General features: G+C 44.3%; 1 protein-coding gene across 1 annotated transcript in view; it reads left to right on the top strand.

Moving 5' to 3' along the window:
• Positions 1-1,931: 1,931 nt before the first annotated feature.
• LOC147602990 (putative anion transporter 4, chloroplastic) overlaps positions 1,932-18,880 on the top strand; it is a 54,203-nt gene continuing 37,254 nt past the window's right edge. The window contains exons 1-2 of the mRNA XM_086797034.1: positions 1,932-2,749; positions 2,918-3,144. Of these exons, the coding sequence (XP_086653160.1) occupies positions 2,216-2,749; positions 2,918-3,144 (761 nt within the window). The 5' untranslated portion in view covers positions 1,932-2,215. The remainder of the gene's footprint in view (positions 2,750-2,917; positions 3,145-18,880) is intronic.

Here is an 18,880-nt window from a genome sequence, read left to right as displayed (position 1 = left end):
TTGTAAAAGATACACTTTCATTTATCAAATTGGAGATAAGGATGCGAAGGTCCCAATTTAAAGACTTACACATTAGTACAAGCATAAAAAATACAATAAGTTATTCAAATAGAAAATCATCTCAAGACATAAACACTTTAACATATAGAGCATGTTATTAGAAAAATGAGATGAAGCAAGTGCTTGGTTGGCATTAAAATGAGATGAAGCAAGTGCTTGGTTGGTATTAAAATAGAACATACATTCTCAAGGTAAATGGATTAAGAGTAGATCAATGAAAAATATTACATAAATAGGTGGGAGAGGGTTAAAGAAAAGGCATTTGCCCCATGAAGGCATTAAATAGGTGGGAGAGCTTTAAAACAAGGCCATTAAATAACTGGGAGAACTTTAAAGAAAATGCATTTAGCATGAAAACATTTTCTTATATTAAATACATAAAGAGCACTTCAATTACATAGATGATAAGAAGAAAGTGCTTTAAGAACATTTGAAAGAAAATTCACATTCACAAGATACTAATGTTTGTGTGTAACAAGTATGATGTACATGTAGTGGGGATCCTTTGACATTAGAATTTTGAATGAAGAGCATGAGCATGGGATATAGGCACGCTTGAACATAAAATGATTAAACGAAACCCATTTAAATATAAGCATGAGATTGAACATAAAATGATTGAACGAAACCCATTTGTCATCTTTGTTTAGTTATGTGAAAGGAGGGACAATTAAGCAATGAAAATAATACATGCTTATGGATGTCGTTAGCCCACACCTTGGTACATGTGAAAGGAGGGACAATTAAGCAATGAAAATAATACATGCTTATGGATGTCGTTAGCCCACACCTTGGTACATGATTAATAACCAATATAAAGAAAGTCAACAAACATCGCTGTAAAACAAAAGCATTACCTATAAAGGTCATGGAGTAAACTAATTAGGCATTATTTTTGGCAACACAAGTGTTTTGGCAACATGTAAAACTAGAAGAACATGCACTAGGGCAATCATGTGAAATGTAAGAAAAAGATGGAAGATCTCTCAATCACAAGAAAAAGCATGGGTATACATGAAGGAGTAGTTGATGCCATGATCAATAATAAGCTAGTAACCAATAATTTTTCCAACCATTGCTTGAGAAATCCATTTACAATCTATTTTTCCTTGTTGGTTGGAATTGGGGATTCCAAGGAACAAAAGCCAAAATTTAGTTATAATCTTGGTAATTTCCTAATACTAGTTCTCAACCATGGTCAAGCATTACATAAATTTTGACCCATTGGAATTTGAGCAATGTTTCCTACCATAAAGATTATTGAGTTTGTTCCATGATAACGCAAAGGAAGGTAATGATCTTCGATGCCAGTGATGAGCGAGCTTGGGATTATGTGCGAAAGGTCCACCTAGGGGAGGGGTGAGGTGTGGCATGATGGAAGAGTGGTATCATATGGAAGTTGACTAATTGTTGTTGGGTATAATGAAGGGATACCATCTGCTTTGATGTGGGTGGTAGGGTTTACTATAGGAAAGCCCACCTTCTAACATTTTGTGCTTTTTTATACTTTGAACTAGTGAAAAAAATTCCCAATCTGACCATTGCATTAGAGAAGGAACTTTTTAGGAGCTTGAATGCTCTACGTATAATCTTTGAACTGGGTGAACCTTGCAAATGCTTTGTTCAACGTTGGGGAGGATGAGGAATAGTGAAATGATCGGAATGCTGATCTTTCAAGGGCCTTGGCCAAGTCATGTGAGACTAGTCAAGAAGAGTTAGAGTGCAAAAAAATGTAAACCCTTTATCTCATTTTTTTTTTCCCGGTTTTGTTTTGTAAGCCTCATGGCTCGTGATGGACCCTGTAACGTGCTTGTAAAAGTGGATGTGTGAAGCAAGTCGTACAAGCTTGCTTGAACGGTCTTTGAATTGTTGGAGTCGGGAGACGGCGATCTTTCAAAACTTTACAGGTATGGCGTTTGCGGATACGTATGACACGTGTAATACACACTCGTGGCAACGTTTTGAGCCTATTGGTGGGTGACTGGTCATCTTCATCTCGTCCCCACTTCCTGCACTTTGTAACGCACAGCATAGCTCAACTCTTTTCCCCCTCGGGTCTTCACCTTTACAAATACATCGAGTCATGCTCTCCCTGCTCTAGCTAATCGTTTCTTTGCAGCTGCAAGCCTTCTGATAATTCATTCAAGGCCTCACCATGCCCACGTTGCAGTGCAATCGGTGCTACCTAGTAGTGCCACAAGAGTTTATTGCTTCTAGGGCTTGCAGATCAGCTGCCGATGAGTCTAAGCCATGGAGAGGGAGGTATCATACCATGGGCCAGATTAACGAGGATGCATGTTCATCAACTCAGCCTTGCAGGGGCCGTATTAACATGGATGCTTGTTCGTCATCAAATTTGCACACATTTGAAACCGAATCACGCCTTCCTTTGCGCAGGGTCTACCTGCAAAGATGGATGGCGCGCCCTCGTCCTCTGTCGCATGTGCGATCAGCTGCAGCATCCGATGCCAGTCTACCCTTTGCCGAGCTCTCGGAGGAGGTTGGAGCTCCGGCTGCCGCACAGCATTCTCCTTTGGCTTCATTTTTCTCATCGCAAAGAATGAAGGTCGTAGCCATGGTTGCCTTGGCCATGGCCCTGTGTAATGCTGACAGGGTCATCATGTCAGTGGCGATTGTCCGCCTCTCCTCGCTCTACAACTGGAGCACGAGTTTTGCAGGAATTGTGCAAGTAAGACCTTTTTTAATTACATTCAATTTCTCACATGGCCCGTGCAAGTCCTTTTCTTCATTACCTTCGATTTCTCACATGTTTTGAGAGAGAGAGAGAGAGAGAGAGAGAGAGAGCCTGCCATCTATAGATATAAGAATTAGATCAAAACTCCCCTGTAATGTGCAGTCATCTTTCTTGTGGGGTTATGTGCTTTCTCCAATCATTGGAGGAGCTCTTGTGGATCGATATGGAGGCAAAACGGTGATGGCTTATGGTGTGGGATTGTGGTCCCTTGCAACATTCTTGACCCCCTGGGCTGCTAAGCATTCCATATTCATGCTATTTGCAGTACGAGTACTGATGGGACTCGCTGAAGGAGTTGCAATGCCGTCTATGAACAATATGGTATCCAGGCAAGCTTTCCATAGTTTGAATCGTATTCAGCCTTTATGGCTGATCAGGATTTTATTGATGTGTCGTACCGTTGTGTTAGCTTGGCTGGTGTGTGAGATTTATAAGGTTCAACAAAAAGGTGGAGAATATCTTTCTTTGATTGTCTTCATGATAATTACACAGATTATGCAAGAAGTAGATTGATCATCAGGGTCTGTCTAGCAGTTGGGCTTGCTTTGCTGGGCGCAGCCTGTGTCCTGTTGCTGCATGAGAGTACTCGTTTGTTGCCCTTTGGCCACTCGGTGCATGAGAATAACTCAGTCACTCTTCCTTCCACGTTCAGTCACTCATTAACATTAAGGTTGCTAAAATTTAGATGTCTAAATGCGAGCCCCTTACCTGTTGGTCCCATGAATTTCCTCTGTTTTGGTGCGGGTTCTGGCCAAATTATGATATCAGGAGTGTTCGAATGAGGTTGTTTGTGCCAGGTCTGTCTTTCCTGTATTGAATTGGATCCCATGCAAATAAAGAGTCAGATCTGGTCTTTAACTGTATGATAGATTTGGTTCTATATTATCTTTAATAATGTCCCCATATCTCATTGTATGCTATAATCAGTGGTAATGTCCTCATATGTCATATTATGCTGAGAGAGAGAAATGAAATGATATATTAACGTCTCTAAGAGGCCATGATGGCCTATGAGACCAAAACTGAGAGTACATCTGAAGTTGGTGTCTCATCAAAGAGAACAACCAAATGAAATTGAAAAGTACAATAAACTAACTATCTTACAGTTATAAGAACTGTAAGCAGACTCCTAGATGATACTGAGTAGAAAATAGTGGAAAATGTATATCAAGTAGATCCATGTATGCTAATCAGTTGAAGTGCTACCCTCTCCTTAGATCAAATATCTCCGCCATTGGGTTGTCTAGAATGGAGAGGTCGTAGAAGCGAGGTAGGCGCCTCTGATGCCGAGCAATAATGGCTTTGATCTGGAGATGGTGAGGATGCCGTGGTTGGGATCTTGGTGGGCGTGGCCGACGAGCACGACATAAGACGACTGCTCTATCAATGGTGACTCCTTGGGAGTGTGGCTGGTGTTTTGATGGCATGATGGACGAGGTATTAGGAGGTGTGTGGGTTGGGTTGTTGGTGCTAAAGAAATCTGTCAGGATCCTCTGTCTAGGTACATCATGGCTTGGTCTCCTATCTGCCAAGAGGGTCTCTCTGTGTCTCTTGAGCTCAAGTAGGAATAATCCCAGCATCTTTGATCCTCAAACTCCATGACCTTGCATAACAGCCCAAAACCCTCTCGGAAGAGGCAGTGATATCTCCCTCGAATCTCATAATAGACTGGACATTGGCAAATGTAGTACTCCTCTGACTCTACCTCCTGGTAGCATAGTTGACAAATGCGGTCATTCGAGATTTGATGCACATATCGCCTTGTAGCTGGTGTGATGAGGTTCGGATTTGTCCAATGGCACAACTTATCCCATGTGATAGGTGTACATCCATGTACGCTAGGCGGGTGATAAAACCATCTGGTGAGAGGTGCAGAAAATGGCTCTTGTAATGAGCCATTTTCGTGCCTAAGGGCTCAAGGGGGCTAGTCCATGTCCTCTCTGTGTCCACTCTGACAATATTCATCCTGATCACGCGGTTCTGTAATGAAAGGGTGGGAGTGCCTCTATCTGCAAACCATGTAGGTCAAACCATAATCTCATCTGAGCATACCAGCAATGAGTATCTCCATGCTTTGCCAACTGTATGTATGAGGTCAATGCCAATTGGGAGTATTCTGCTGAGGGAGCTCCCATAGCCGCTGTTAAAAGGTAATTGCCTGGAATAGGGCCTCGGTCACTACTGGTGCCGCACCCAACTCAGTCCGAACAATCTCATGTGGTACTGATGATTTGCTCCAAATCATGCGGGCAATCATCATAATGAGTGGTCTCTCCATATGCCTCCATCGCTCATCCATCCCTCTCTGAGATCTGTGATGTATGCTAGGCTCCCAAATTGGAGCTCCGTACAGGAGGATCGGTGTGACAAGTGTATCAAATAGCGACAATTTGGTGCACGGCTCCTGAAATTGTATGTGTGCACACTGCCTCTCAAGTGTCCCCAAGGCTGCATGTCCTCTAGCTAATCTAGCTGCTACTGCCTCCTTCAAGGAGAAACGCAGTCCTATGAAAGTAACTCCCAAATAGACATATTACCTGACGTACTCAACCGGCTCTCCTCGGAAAGTGAACGGATGCTTTGATCTCGTCACCCATGCTTGTGTGGTGTTAAACACCATAACCTTGGTTTTCCCAAGGTTCACTTTTAGATCCCTATCCGCACAGAATGCCTGTAATGCATCCAAATGTCTTTGTAATCCCTCCGGAGAGTATTAGATTAGAACAATATCATCTGCATATAACAAGATGGGTATCAACACCCCTGCCAGGCATGCCTCTGGGCCTCCCAATCTGTCTACTTCATTGGAGACCACATCCATGTACAATCCAAAGAGGGTGGGTGATAGCGAGCATCCTTGCTTCACCCCTATCGTGCTGGTCACCGTATAGGATAGTCCGGCTGGAGCTCAGACTTTGCCTGTCACAGACTCATACAAAGCATATATCCCCTTTGCATATCCTTAGGTACCTTAATGTCATGCAATCTATGCATAAGCCTGGCACGTGGTACGGTATCGAAGGCTTTGCATAAGTCCTCAAAGCAGCAGTATATCCTCCTCTTCTATGTCCTGCCCTCTTCAATAAGTGCCCAAAGTGTCAGTATGTGATCCAAGGTAGTAAATTCTCTACTGAAGCCGGCTTGTCCCTGTGCTTGGTGACCATGCCTCTTTGCCCAGCGGCTCAGCTCTGACTCCAATATAGAGCCATATAGTTTGCCCAAGTAATGACCAATCATGATCATCCTATAGAAGATGGGGTGGACAAACCACAACCACTATTATTTTAGCGTATCTAATGGGTCAGGTATAGGTTGTGTGAGAGAGGGATGTATGTTATCAATGTTTACCCAACAGGTCTATGAGACCACAAGTGTTACATGTGTTCCATGTGTAAAGTGAAGATCACAAACATAAACATGGAAACATAAAAAAGTCGACAAAAATAGGCTAGTACTATGCAGGTCGTTTATGTTGAATGAATGGTAAGGCCAATGAAACCAGTGGGACTCATCATGTGTCATCCTCCTCTATGACAGTATACAGGGAGGCAATGTCCACTGTGCGTGGTGGTGTCTCTCCATGATGCTGGAGTATATCTTGGATTTGGAGCTGATGAGAGAATGGCCTTGATCTCGAAGGACAGGACTATGCTTGTTCTCTAATACGTCCATGTGTACAAGGAGGTAGCGGGTGTTGGGTCTGGAAGGCAATCGTCTGGGGATAAGTCTTGGGGATAATATCATTCATCACATCAACAACAAAGAGCATGCCAAATAAGTATGGGATGAGCTAGAGAAAGTGTTTGGAGCTAGGGCAAAAAATTCAAAAATAAATCTAAAATATTATTCTACGGGCTTGATATGGAGTTCAAAGACTTATTTCTGGAGCATATAGATAAGATAAAAATCATTATGATGCAACTTGTAGGTATCAACTTGTAGGTATTAAGGCACCCGTGGATGAGAAAGATACAATTGCTGTCTTAATCAAAAGCATGTCTCAAGAGTTTTCTTCGGTGGTAACAACTCTTACTAATCTTCCAAATCTTACTCTTGAAGGTATTGAATTCTCCTTGTTTGAAGAAGATAAGAAACTAAAAGGTATACAACAAAGCTTAACAAGCAGTTGGGAGACTGCTTTCTTTAACAAGTCCAATGTCAAATGTAACCATTGTGGGAAGATGGGGCATGTAATGGTCCAATGTCGTCATCGAAACAAGCCCAAGCTTGTATGTGATGCATGTGGCAAGGTAGGTCACCTTGAGAAGAATTGTTGGTCAAAGAAGTAACAAAGCAACTTAATGGTAGAGGCAACTCATGGGTATACTCCACAAGAACACCTTTTCTAGATGTGATGATGCATGTGAAGATGTTTTATGTCATGTCTTATGCCTATGTTGATGTCTATGTCAACCTTGGGATTGTGCAACCCTTGGTTAAAGTGTCCGTATGTGTGTGGATATGATGACGTTTATGTTCATGTCCATGATGTTATGTCATGTGGATGTAATCACCTCTAGCCACTATTGATGTAGGCTAAGTGATATGTGTGTCTCCATTAAGAGGGGGCAAATGTTATGTCCATGTATGTCACATTACCTTCTTGGGATGAGATCCATTTGGGCACCAAGGAGGGGTATTGAAATACGGTGTCCATCATGTCATGTATGGGGCACATGAATGTGGGAGTAAGGTAGAAGGAGCTTAGGATGTTATGAAATTGGAATGGATGCAAGCTAAGGTTATTTGGGGATGTGAATGGATGAATGTAAAAGGTGGTCAATGGTCAAAAAGTAGGTACACAGAAGGTGTAGGGGTGCACAAGGCATGCGAGCCTTTGTGAACACATGGGTGGCATAAGTGTACATAGAACATGTGGATGAGAGCTCTATGAGAGTTATATATGGATGTATCAAGCTCATTCTCATTATACAAGTTGTGAGGTCGTGATTAGCCTTTATTCATATCTTGATTATCTTCATTATGTTAATTCTATACTCTAATTATGTCTTCTTTAATCTTTTATCCACCATAGCCTTTCACTTCTCATGTTCATGCACCCAATACTCTCATCAAATTCACTTCTTTCAACACGAAGAATACATGAACTAGCCGACTTTTTGTCGGTCAGTTCCCTAGACCTGAATAAATTATTCTTTGTCGACGCTATCTGCTAGATGCTGATTTGTTGGTCGACAGAGATCCTAGTCCACCACTATACCTTCCATGCCTTTTGACAATTGTTGAAGCTCCAGGATCTAGTCGTTATCTGTTGTAAATCAGGGATTTAGTCTTGGGGTTAGCATGTCCATGTGCATGCACATGACATCCCCTACTGTTAAACTTGATGACGGGATTCCAACTTCTGACCCTGGATGACTGTCATTATGCCTTTGTCTCCACATAAACTCCCAAACTCGTCATCCTTCCCTTCATGGCAACCTTTTCACTGAAAACCTTGCTGTGTCTCCAATTTCACTCCAAATCAGATGAAGATTTGTGCATGTGTTCCACTTTGTCTCCTTGCCTTCTCATTTGGGACAACTTCAGTGTTTAGCATTGCCGAACTTGATGCTCTGGTACCAATGTCACATGCGTGGAAGCTCTGTGTTCTCTTTCAGCCCTAAACGCCTTTCATAGGAACATCTTGATGCAAAAACGCAAAGAAGAGATGGAGAGAGAGAGCTGTATTTTCAAGATATTCATAGATACAAGTCTTGGCAGCCCTAGTGTGAAAAGGTGAAAAACCTATCCTACCCAAGCTATCGTGTGACCTAACACCAAAAGTGTTAGGTGCTGAACTAGGAGCTAGCATTTGACTTATATAGGCCTTTGAAGAATGAACTAGCCGATTTGTTGTCGGCCAGCCCTGAATAAGTCCTCTGCAGATGCCATCTGCCATATGCTCATTTGCTTGCCAATAGAGGTTCTGGTCCACCACTATAGCTTCCATGACTTTTGACAACTCCTGCTAACCACGTGGAAGCTCCAGTCTGACATGAGCTGCGACCATGTGAAAGATTGAATTTGTGGCTATCGTTGATGTGAATTTTCAACCCCAACCACATTTCTTGAAGCAAATTGTCATCCATTATTAGGTGCCATCTCTTGGCCTTTCTGGCTTTAGTAAACCTCTATCTCTCTCTCTCTCTCTCTCCCCGCCTACAATGTCAATAAGGCCTCTTGGTGACACAACTCCTCTAGTAAGTAGAGGCCCAATCATCATCTCTCATTGTGGAACTGCGTGACTTGTGTGAGAAGGCCAAATCCCTCCTTGAAGAGAGTGAAATTTCCTTGGTCATGCATAGCTTGCAGATTCTTGCCTCCTAATGGGGTATGCTCTCAGTTCTCCCAATGAAACCATCCTCTGTGAGTCTTAGAAAGTGCTCTGTGAAAGTGTAGCTTTGTGGGAAGCTCCAGTAGAGACATCCAAGTACAACTCGTGGGAAGGTGAATGAGGTCGAGACAAATGATGGGGTTGGTCTTTGGCTACGAGAGACCCTAGAAGGGTAAATCTAGTCTATATTCAAATGGGTTAAGGTGATTCATATGAAGACCATGTGAGTCAAACTGGCTAGTGGTGGAGGAATATCTGTAGCGTTTATATGGTATTGATGTGTGGACAGGACGCAGGCTAAATAATGGGCCGAGATATTTTTTTCCTCTTTAGGAGGTTATTTCGCTGAGCGTATGTATGCACTCTTATGAGTGTTTAAGTGACCTTATCATGTCACTTCACTTGTATTTCACTCATTCTCATCAATCTACTTTGAGTGTGGTGCTTCCATCTATCTCTCCTTGCCTGTTGCATCTGTGTGTGTTGCTACATTTGATCTCCACTCCAACAATTGGTATGTGTTGCTACATTGATCTCCACTCCAACAATTGGTATCAGAGTAGGCTCTCTTGGTTCTTACTCCGTCATCTTCTCCTCGAGTTGCTCTTTTCTTTGTCACAGATTGAACTATTCTCTTAGGTGGAGAAGGTATACCATATAGTGTGCTGTTAATTGAGTTTTTGCACGTTTAGGAGCGCTTCGAGGCTCGTTCGCATGTTGTAAGGTTTTCGCAGGCATCGTGGGGGAGTGTCAGTTTCAAACTCTTTTTGTTCGATTCTGGGATTTTCTGCATAACAATAGCAACATTTGGTGTGTAGATAGTGACGCCATCATCTTTGACACCGCATCTTCGAGCTCCTCTTGAACAGCTTCAACAACATCATCAACATTATTATCGATTTTTGCATTCGTGCTAAGTATCATTTCCACACTCTACACCGTGCAATTTTTTATACACTTTGATTTACAGGCAACCATTTCGGTTGCGTTCACTTGGCATTGATAGTACTTGCAAGTAGCTGGAATATTTGCATTATGTGTTAGAGATTAGTTATTTAGAGGCAGTGATATATTTGGGATGCTTTCCGCTGCGAATAAGCTTGACGGGACCACCTATCCATTGTTGTCCTATATGATACGCCATATATTGGTTGGCCGAAAGGCTTTGGAATGTTGTTATTGGCATGGAGGCAATAGCATAGTACAGGTACTTTGGATGGTGATACAAGTTTTGATATAAGTGTGGCATCCAACAAGCCAGGTGAGGTGGCAGGGATGCACAGACACATGCATTAGTTGCACTTTTAGTGAAAAGGAGAATTATTCCTCATATTCGCTCATGTAAAACTGCAAAATACGCTTTACTAGGTGTGTAATGAGGCAAGAGTGGCCTACTTGCGCAAGTAGTTAGAGTCCAAGCATATGAATGAGAGAAATTTAATGGATGAGTTCCTCACAAGGATTAAAGATCTCAGGAAGCAGCTGGCATGTATTGATGAGGTCTATCCGGACAGTTCTTTTTGTATCTACTGTCCTCACAGCTCTACCGGATTCATACCATAGTTTTGTATGTACACGTCGGCTCATGATAAAGGGTGATCCTAATACCCTTACTTTTGATGAGTTGGTTGCAATGCTCTTGCAAGAAGAGCAATCTTGGCAATGGTTTTGTTGAGAAGGGGCATGAATGTAAAGTATGGAGGTTAAGAAAAGCTTTATATGGCCTTAAGCAAGCTCCCAGAGCATGGTATGAGAAGATAAATGCATACTTGGTTGCAAATGGTTTTTGCAATAGTCCAGCTGAGAGTACCCACCATGTAAAGAGGAGTAAAGATTTTTTTTTGGTCATTGTTCAATATGTTGATGACATACTACTCACAGGCTCTAATGAGGAGAAGATATCAGCCTTTAAGGTTGAATTACATGTGTCATTTGAGATGATAGATTTGGGCTTGTTACATTATTATTTGGGCATATAGTTTATGTAGCGTGATGATGGTATTGTGATGTTGCAGTCAAAGTACATATAGAGGCTGCTTACAAGGTTTAGTCTTGAAGACTGTAAGCATGTTGCTACACCAATAGTCTCTAGGATGCAAGTGAACCATTTGATGCATCACTTTATCAGCAGGTTGTTGGGTGCCTCATCTATCTATATTATACGAGGCCAAACATTTAGTTTGGGGTCTCCCAGTTGAGTAGGTTTATGCACAGTCCCGGAAATAAGCATTGGCAGGCTGCCAAAGCGAGTATTTAGATGCCTACAGGATGGCACTCAATCCCTTGGCTTATTCTATGCTAAGAGGGGTGATGTTCAGCTATATGCTTTCTGTGATTCCGATTGGGCTGGATGTCATGACACGCGAGTATTCACTAGTAGCTTTTGCTTTCTGTGATTCCGATTGGGCTGGATGTCATGACACGCGAGTATTCACTAGTAGCTTTTGCTTTCACCTTGGCTCAACAAGAAGCAGCCAACAGTGGCCACTTCAAGCTGTGAAGCTAAGTACAGGGCAACTTTTACGACTATGGAGTGTGTATGACTTAGATGCCTTTAGGCAGATCCTGGTGTTGGACAGTAGGCTCCCACCTCCATCTTCACTGACAGCCAGTGTGCATTAGCCGTTGCGAGAAACCCAGTGTTTCATGCTCGCACAAAGCACATTGAGGTGCATTATCATTATCTCAAGGAGAGGCTCATTGTAGGAGAAATTAGCCTAGCTTATGTCTCTACACACGACAATGTGACAGATATGTCTACGAAGGCCTTCTCACACGAGAGAAGTTTGAATCTTCTCGCAAAGCTTTGGGCTTATTGCCATTTGGGGATTGATCAGCCACATAATCCCTGTACATGTTCATATCATCACTAAAGGGATTTGTAGGATTTATATGGTAGTGATGTGTGGAGGTAAGCTAATAATGGGCCGGGGTACTTTTCTCTCTTTAGGACCTTTTTTTTATGAGTGTATGTACGCACTCTTATGAGTGTGTAAGTGACCTTATCATGTCACTTCATTTGTACTTCACTCATTCTCATCAATCTACTTTGAGTGTTGTGCTTCCATCTATCTCTCCTTGCCTGCTGTATTCATGTGTGTTTGTTACATTAATCTCCACTTCAACAATATTCATCCCTCCTGTGCAAGCTTCCTAGAAGACTCAAGATCGATTGTGGGAGATGTTTTAGTATAAATACAGATGGTAGATGTAAGTGATGTTTTGGAGCATCAAGGACTAGCGGGAGTGCTCCAAACTGAGCAAGCACAATCTTGTGTGGTACCAATGCTTTTTCCCTGATTATGCATGAGAACATCATCACGTGCACCATAGCTGCCTCACATGGGTTGGACCTTTGAGGTTCCAAATCTGAACCTAGACCTGGCTCGTCTAGTTGTCCTTGTCAAAGCAGTGACAAGATTCTATAAAAGTTTTGAACTCGGGCCAAGCTAATAGTGTAACACGCGGAAGCTCTGGGGGGTCTTCTTTCAGCCCTAAACACCACTGGAAACATGTTGATGCAGAACGCAGACATAAAGAAGAGTGGAGAGAGAGAGAGAGAGATGGCTGGAAATTCAGTATATTTCATATGGTACAAAAAGGTACCTAACTCTGCAGCCCTAGGCTGCCTTCATACAAAAAGGTGAAACATCACCAAAACTGTCCTACTCTAAGGACCCATTCCATAAAGGAGCGAATGAGTTCATCAATGGCCATACACGCCTATTTATAGGCTCTTGGATTTTCTTGGAGTGCTGGCCGACCCGCAGTCGGCCAGCTGACTAGTCATAAATGCTTGAATTTGGAGTGCTTGCAGCTGCCTTGCCCCTCTAGTACAGCCGACAACATTTGTATGCAGCCGACAGCACCAAGTCATGTAGCCGACAGAGTATCCACGCCCTTCCTAAGTCCACCCTAGCCACATTCTGCACCTTGTGCTCCAAATCCTAGCTCTAATGATCTTTTTCTTGGTTGCCCCTTCTGGATTAGCTCTGGGAATGTTCATGGCAATGCTTGCACATGACATCCCCCTCTGTTAAACTTGATGACGGGCTTCCAACTTGTTCCTTGGATGACTGTCATCATCCCACTCTATTCCCGGAGTCCCTGTGTCATCCATCCAACTCTGGCAACCCTTTTCACTGAACACCCGGTCCGGTCTCCAAGACCACTCTGACTCTGAATAATATCTATGCATCTGTTCCATCCAGTCCCCAATCCATTCTTGCCCTGACTCTGAACACGGTCTTGGTCTTCATTCCTGAGAAATGAGTTTGGCACTCTCACATTACCCCTTGGAGGATAATCCTCCCTTGGGACCGTTGCTCGAGAACCTATCTGGCTCACAGGACTGCCATCCCCTCTTGCTTTGTGGAACACCACCAACAAACCTCCTGGGAGCTCTTCCCGATCTTGTGTTCCTTGCCTTGGGCTTTGTATCTGTGTACTTTCCTGTACCTTGGACCTGTACACCATCATATGGGACTGAATCAGTGTTTAGCCTTGCTGAGCCTGATGCTCTGATACCAATGTAACACGCGGAAGCTCTGGGGGTCTTCTTTCAGCCCTAAACACCACTGGAAACATGCTGATGCAAAACGCAGACATAAAGAAGAGTGGAGAGAGAGAGATATGGCTGGAAATTCAGTATATTTCACATGGTGCAAAAAGGTACCAACTCTGCAGCCCTAGGCTGCCTTCATACAAAAAGGTGAAACACCACCAAAACTGTCCTACTCTAAGGACCCATTCCATAAAGGAATGAATGAGTTCATCATTGGCCATACACGCCTATTTATAGGCTCTTGGATTTTTTTGGAGTGCTGGCGGACCAGCAGTCGGCCAGCCGACTGGTCATAAATGCCTGAATCTGGAGCGCCTGCAGCCGCCTTGCCCCTCTGGTACAGCCAACAACATCTGTATGCAGCCGACAGGACCAAGTCATGCAGCCGACAGAGTATCCACGTCCTTCTCCAAGTCCACCCTAGCCACATTCTGCACCTTGTGCTCCAAATCCTAGCTCTAATGATCTTTTTCTTGGTTGCCCCTTCTGGATTAGCTCTGGGAATGTTCATGGCAATACTTGCACATGACAAATAGGTAAGGTAGGAGTGAAGTTCCTATATCTAGAGGACGGATAGGTGATCAGCGAAGGTGTTTTTTGGATAAGAGTAAGCTGGAGATCTGAGCTGGTTTATGGTCTAAAGAAGAAGAAGTGATCATGTAGAATGATGTATCTTGTGGAAAAGTGTTCTGTTGTATTTTTGACAAATATATACATAATATATTAATCTGTTCCCCCCCCTCCCCCAAACAAAAAAAGAAAAGAAACAAAGAACATCATCATGTGCAATCTCTCTATCCGCTTCCACTCTGCCTTCTGCAAGTCTGTCCCCTAAAGTGAAGGATCATACATCATAGTATGTCTCACGGTTCACCAATGTGTCAAATAGCTAGCTTTTAGTGTGGTCTACTCTTGGAAATGACCATGGAAGCACTGTCTATCTAATCGGGCCAGGATGGCGTAACCTCTTGTAGCAGCTGAAGATCTGAGTTGTGTTTTATAATCTAAATAAGAAGGTGCGATCATGTAGAATGATGTATCTTAAGGAAAAGTGCTCTTTTGTACGCTTGAGTCTCACAAGAACTCTTGGATTGTCGTTCAGGCTCACCCCCAAGCACAGGGGGATAGTAGCATCCAAGACGGCTCCACGTGCAAAGTCCTTGGGAGTCCCATACCACCAATACACACCTTTTGGATGTAAGCACGAAGTATTCTCAAGGCCTCAAGTCGAGGACGAGGAGCTCTCTCTCAAACTGACTCATAAAATCACTCATATAGGCCTCCTATAAACCGTGAGCCAAATATAGCACATGTCTCATAAAAGCTACGAATCCTCAATTAAGATGCCTAACCTCTAGTAAATCCGAGGAAGTGACTCTACTAACTCCCATGTAGCCTCAATCTCGGGCCATCCCTTCCATTTGATCAAGTGCATATTGTAGATGGTACGTTGAAACCGTCTAATACGTTGATCTTGAACTAGCTCGGTTTCTATAGGAATATACCTAGTCATGTCCTCGAGGTTTGGGATCTCCTCCACTTGCACAACCTCATGACCTTCATCTAGACGCTCTTTCAAATGATCGGTGTGAAATACATGGTGAGTCTTGATTCTAGGAGGTAGTGCTATTTGGTAAGCCACATCACTAATCGTCTTTGTGATTTCGTACGGACCACATCATTGAGAAGATAACTTGTAATACTTGCGAGTAATCATTGTCTTAGAGTTCTTTGGGATTCACCCACATGTCTTCTCGTAAAACTCTCGGGGTTTGTTGTAGGTTTGCGTAATACCAAGCGCGATCCCGAGCACTCTTTGCGCTTTCCCTTGCAACTTTCAGCATATCCCGCATATCTTGCAAGAAATCTAGTGCTGATTGCAACTTGACCCCTAGTAGCCCTACAGCAATGGGTGACTTCGTCGGATAACCATACATAAGAATAAATGGGCGAAACAAGTAGCCACATGCTTACTACTATCTTAAGCAAACCCAATTTGTAGAAGATATTTCTCCCACTCAGACTATCCCTTGGAGACATATGCCCTCACCATATCCTCCATAGTCTTTGTAGTAGGGTTGGTTGCCCTACACACTAAAGTCGTGGTCCGGAGTACTCAATACTCACGACACAATGTACACATGAATAGACATAAGACATATTAGAATACAAGCATAGCACAATGATGAGAACATTGTAAACATTACTTGCATTACTCCCAAGAAGCTATTACATGCCCTTCACTGTACCGTGCACACTCAATAGTGGCCACAGTGAGTTGGACGACACAGAGACGGAATAACAAGTGACTGTAGCACTCAATGAACCAAGACTAGACAGAAATGATGTCCGCAAGGATAGATAAAGGATTGTGAGGATGTCCTCAAGGATGAGATGAGGGCCATTTAAATGATTCGTGCAAGGCGGCGTGGTGGAGTCAGTGGAGTCTCCTATCTCTGGTAGATGCCCATCCAAGTGACTATGCAGTGCCTTGAATGCCGGTGTGTGCACCTCTCATGTATCCATTGGTGGTGCATTTCGATTTTTGGATGGTCCACCGAATGCTCTGGGATGGTCCAATGGAACAATCCAGCTTCAGGGTGATTGAGTGTGGCACCCTGGGATGGTCCGTCCAGTGTGGGCACCCTTAGTGGCTAGAGGTCGCCCACCACTAGAGTGCTCATCGTCTTCGGTGAGCCAAGAAGAAGATGCAGTATGCGAGGTAGCATTGTAGAAAAATTGAAGGCTCGTTCCTCATTCCTTGCAAGCGGTGAAGTGCACCTCATAGAGGTAGCCAAAGAGTGGGTGGTGCGCATGCCGAAAGAGACCACCTCCTCAGCAACAGACGAATTTGCGTTTACAGCAGGGTTGGGTGTGTTGCAAAAGCACCACCAATTGAAAGTTGAGGGATGCAGGGCGAAGAAATTGGGCAATGGAGTGGGGGAATGGAAAGGGGGAGGACAGTGAGAAGATCATCCACCATAGTGCATGAGACAAGACCAACTGAATCTTGTACTTGGAGCAAAGATGTAGTAGCAAGAGGCTTGCAGCCACGGAACCTGGATAGGTGAGGTGTGGAAGGGGAGATTAGGTGTGGCGGCAAGGGATGGAGGAGATGGCAAAGCGCAAGAAGCACTATCGTCTTGCAGCTCTAAAAAGAAAAAGCGTGCGAGGAAGGGGTAGCGACGCAATGACAAGTGGATGCCAAAGGGTGAGGGATGTGGTAGCAGTAGCACACGGGGAGAGAAGTGTGGCGAGTATTTCGGCCAAGTGATAAGGGCGCATAGGGGAGGTGAAGGTCGATGATGCAAAAGGAGATATGGCATGACAGGCAGAATTGGCGAAGGTGAGCAAGGCAAGAAGAGGGTGAGTAGTGCAGTAAAAGGGGTGCATCATCAAGGAATGTGAGTAGGGCAGGAAGAGGGTGAGTAGTGCATTGCAGTAAAGGGTGATGGCATGAGTAGTGTAGAAGTGGTGGTCAAAAAGCACCTTGAGTGTCGATGGGGTGAGTACTGCTAAAGGTTGTGGGTGTGCTAGTCAAAAAGCAAGGTGAGTACTGATTGGGGGAGCGTGTAGAAGAGTGTAGGTGTGGCTGTCAAAAAGTTTGTTGATGAGGAAGGCGAGTAAGTCCCTCGTGACTCTGTCACCAGCCTACACCAAAAGGAGGCCCGTGAATGGTACTTGTGTTACGACCCTGTGTTTTTCCCTCTGGACAACAAGCAGGTGGGCACGGGCACGGGCACGGGATGGACAAGTGTGAACATGCATCAAGTTTGGGTATGAAAAGGAAACTCATAAATAGTGGCCAGCCCAAGTGTGAAAGGGGACAAAAGGGAATTTTAAAGTTATAAAGTTTTTAAACCTTTGATGCTTAAAATATTATTATTATATTTTGAAAAAAGCGTGCGTTTTTAATCTTGCTTTTGGCGTTTTTGAGAAAGCGCATCACCTCCTTATAAAGAGAAGGGAGGCGAGCTGAAGAGGCAGGTTGACGCGTGGATCACCGTTGATCGTCGCCGTGTGGAGTCGTCAAGGTGGTCACCGTATGGAATCAGCTCCGCTACGCATGGGCTATAGGCGGCGGGTGGCACTGCTGCACGTATGGCTACAGGCGGCGGGTGGTGTTGCTGAGCAGGAGCCAGGCGACTGTTGCTGCTGCTAATGCCACCGCCAAGAGATGCTGCTGCCGCCGCCAGGTGCTGCTACCACCGCCAGGAGCCACTGCTGCCGTTGCTGCTGTTGGCTGCTGTTGTTGCTGGCTGCTACTGCTACTACACTGTCGGGTGCTGCTGCTATTGCTGCCGCTGGTTGCTGTTGGGCGCTGTTAGGTGGGCTGTGAACAGCTCTGGGTGCCAGATGGATTGCTGCCAGCGCATGGATATCAAGAGTGCTATATGCACGAGCTGCCAGCATCCAGCAACCAGATAGGTGGGCAGCCAAGCAAGTGATCAGTTAGGTGGACAACCAGTTGGGCAGTCAGATGGACGCTAGGTGTGGGAAAGCAGTGCAGAGGATGGGCACACAGCAGTGAAATTGGCCAGGTATTGGTGGTCGTGGAGCAAGTTACTTGCATGTGACAGCCAGGCGGGTGATTTCTTGCATCATGGAGCAGATCGCATCGCTGAGGCATCTCCGTAGCCAGACTGGACAAGCTTAGACCAGCATGATGGAAGCGGGTCTATGGGTTTTTGGCATCGTGATTGGATGGTGCATATGTGGGTTTGTCTGTCGTGGAAACAGGATAAAGGTTTCGAAGGGAAACAGGCCTAAGGGTTTCACGTGGAAATAGGTCATAGGTTTCTCGAGGAAATATGTTTATGGTTCTCCAGGAGATAGGTCACATGCAGGCAGAAGGTATAGGAATGGACACATGTTTGGTACAACCTTGCTACTGATTGGACAAGGGACAGGGAATCCATGACAGAGATGGATAGTACCCTTGGAAGGTAGAGAGGGTTGGTACAGGTGTGTCGACTGTATGGTATGCTGTGCTGTGATGCGAGTTCTCTTTTGAGAGAGAGTTTGGGAGTCTGTGTTGTGATGCAGAAGCACTGGATGTGTCACGGTGTGATGCTGTTCATAGGGTGAGAGGCTATGGATGGTTGTGGCAGCCCTGATCATGGGAGAAAGCTTCTATATGCAGGACTCAATGCGTGAGAGTCTA

This window comes from Cibotium barometz, chromosome 65 (genome assembly GCF_041138505.1).
Source record: "Cibotium barometz isolate CiBa-2024 chromosome 65, ASM4113850v1, whole genome shotgun sequence".
Taxonomy (NCBI): Eukaryota; Viridiplantae; Streptophyta; class Polypodiopsida; order Cyatheales; family Cibotiaceae; genus Cibotium; species Cibotium barometz.
Note: the sequence above shows the minus strand (reverse complement) of the source record. Positions and strands in the feature narration are given on the sequence as shown.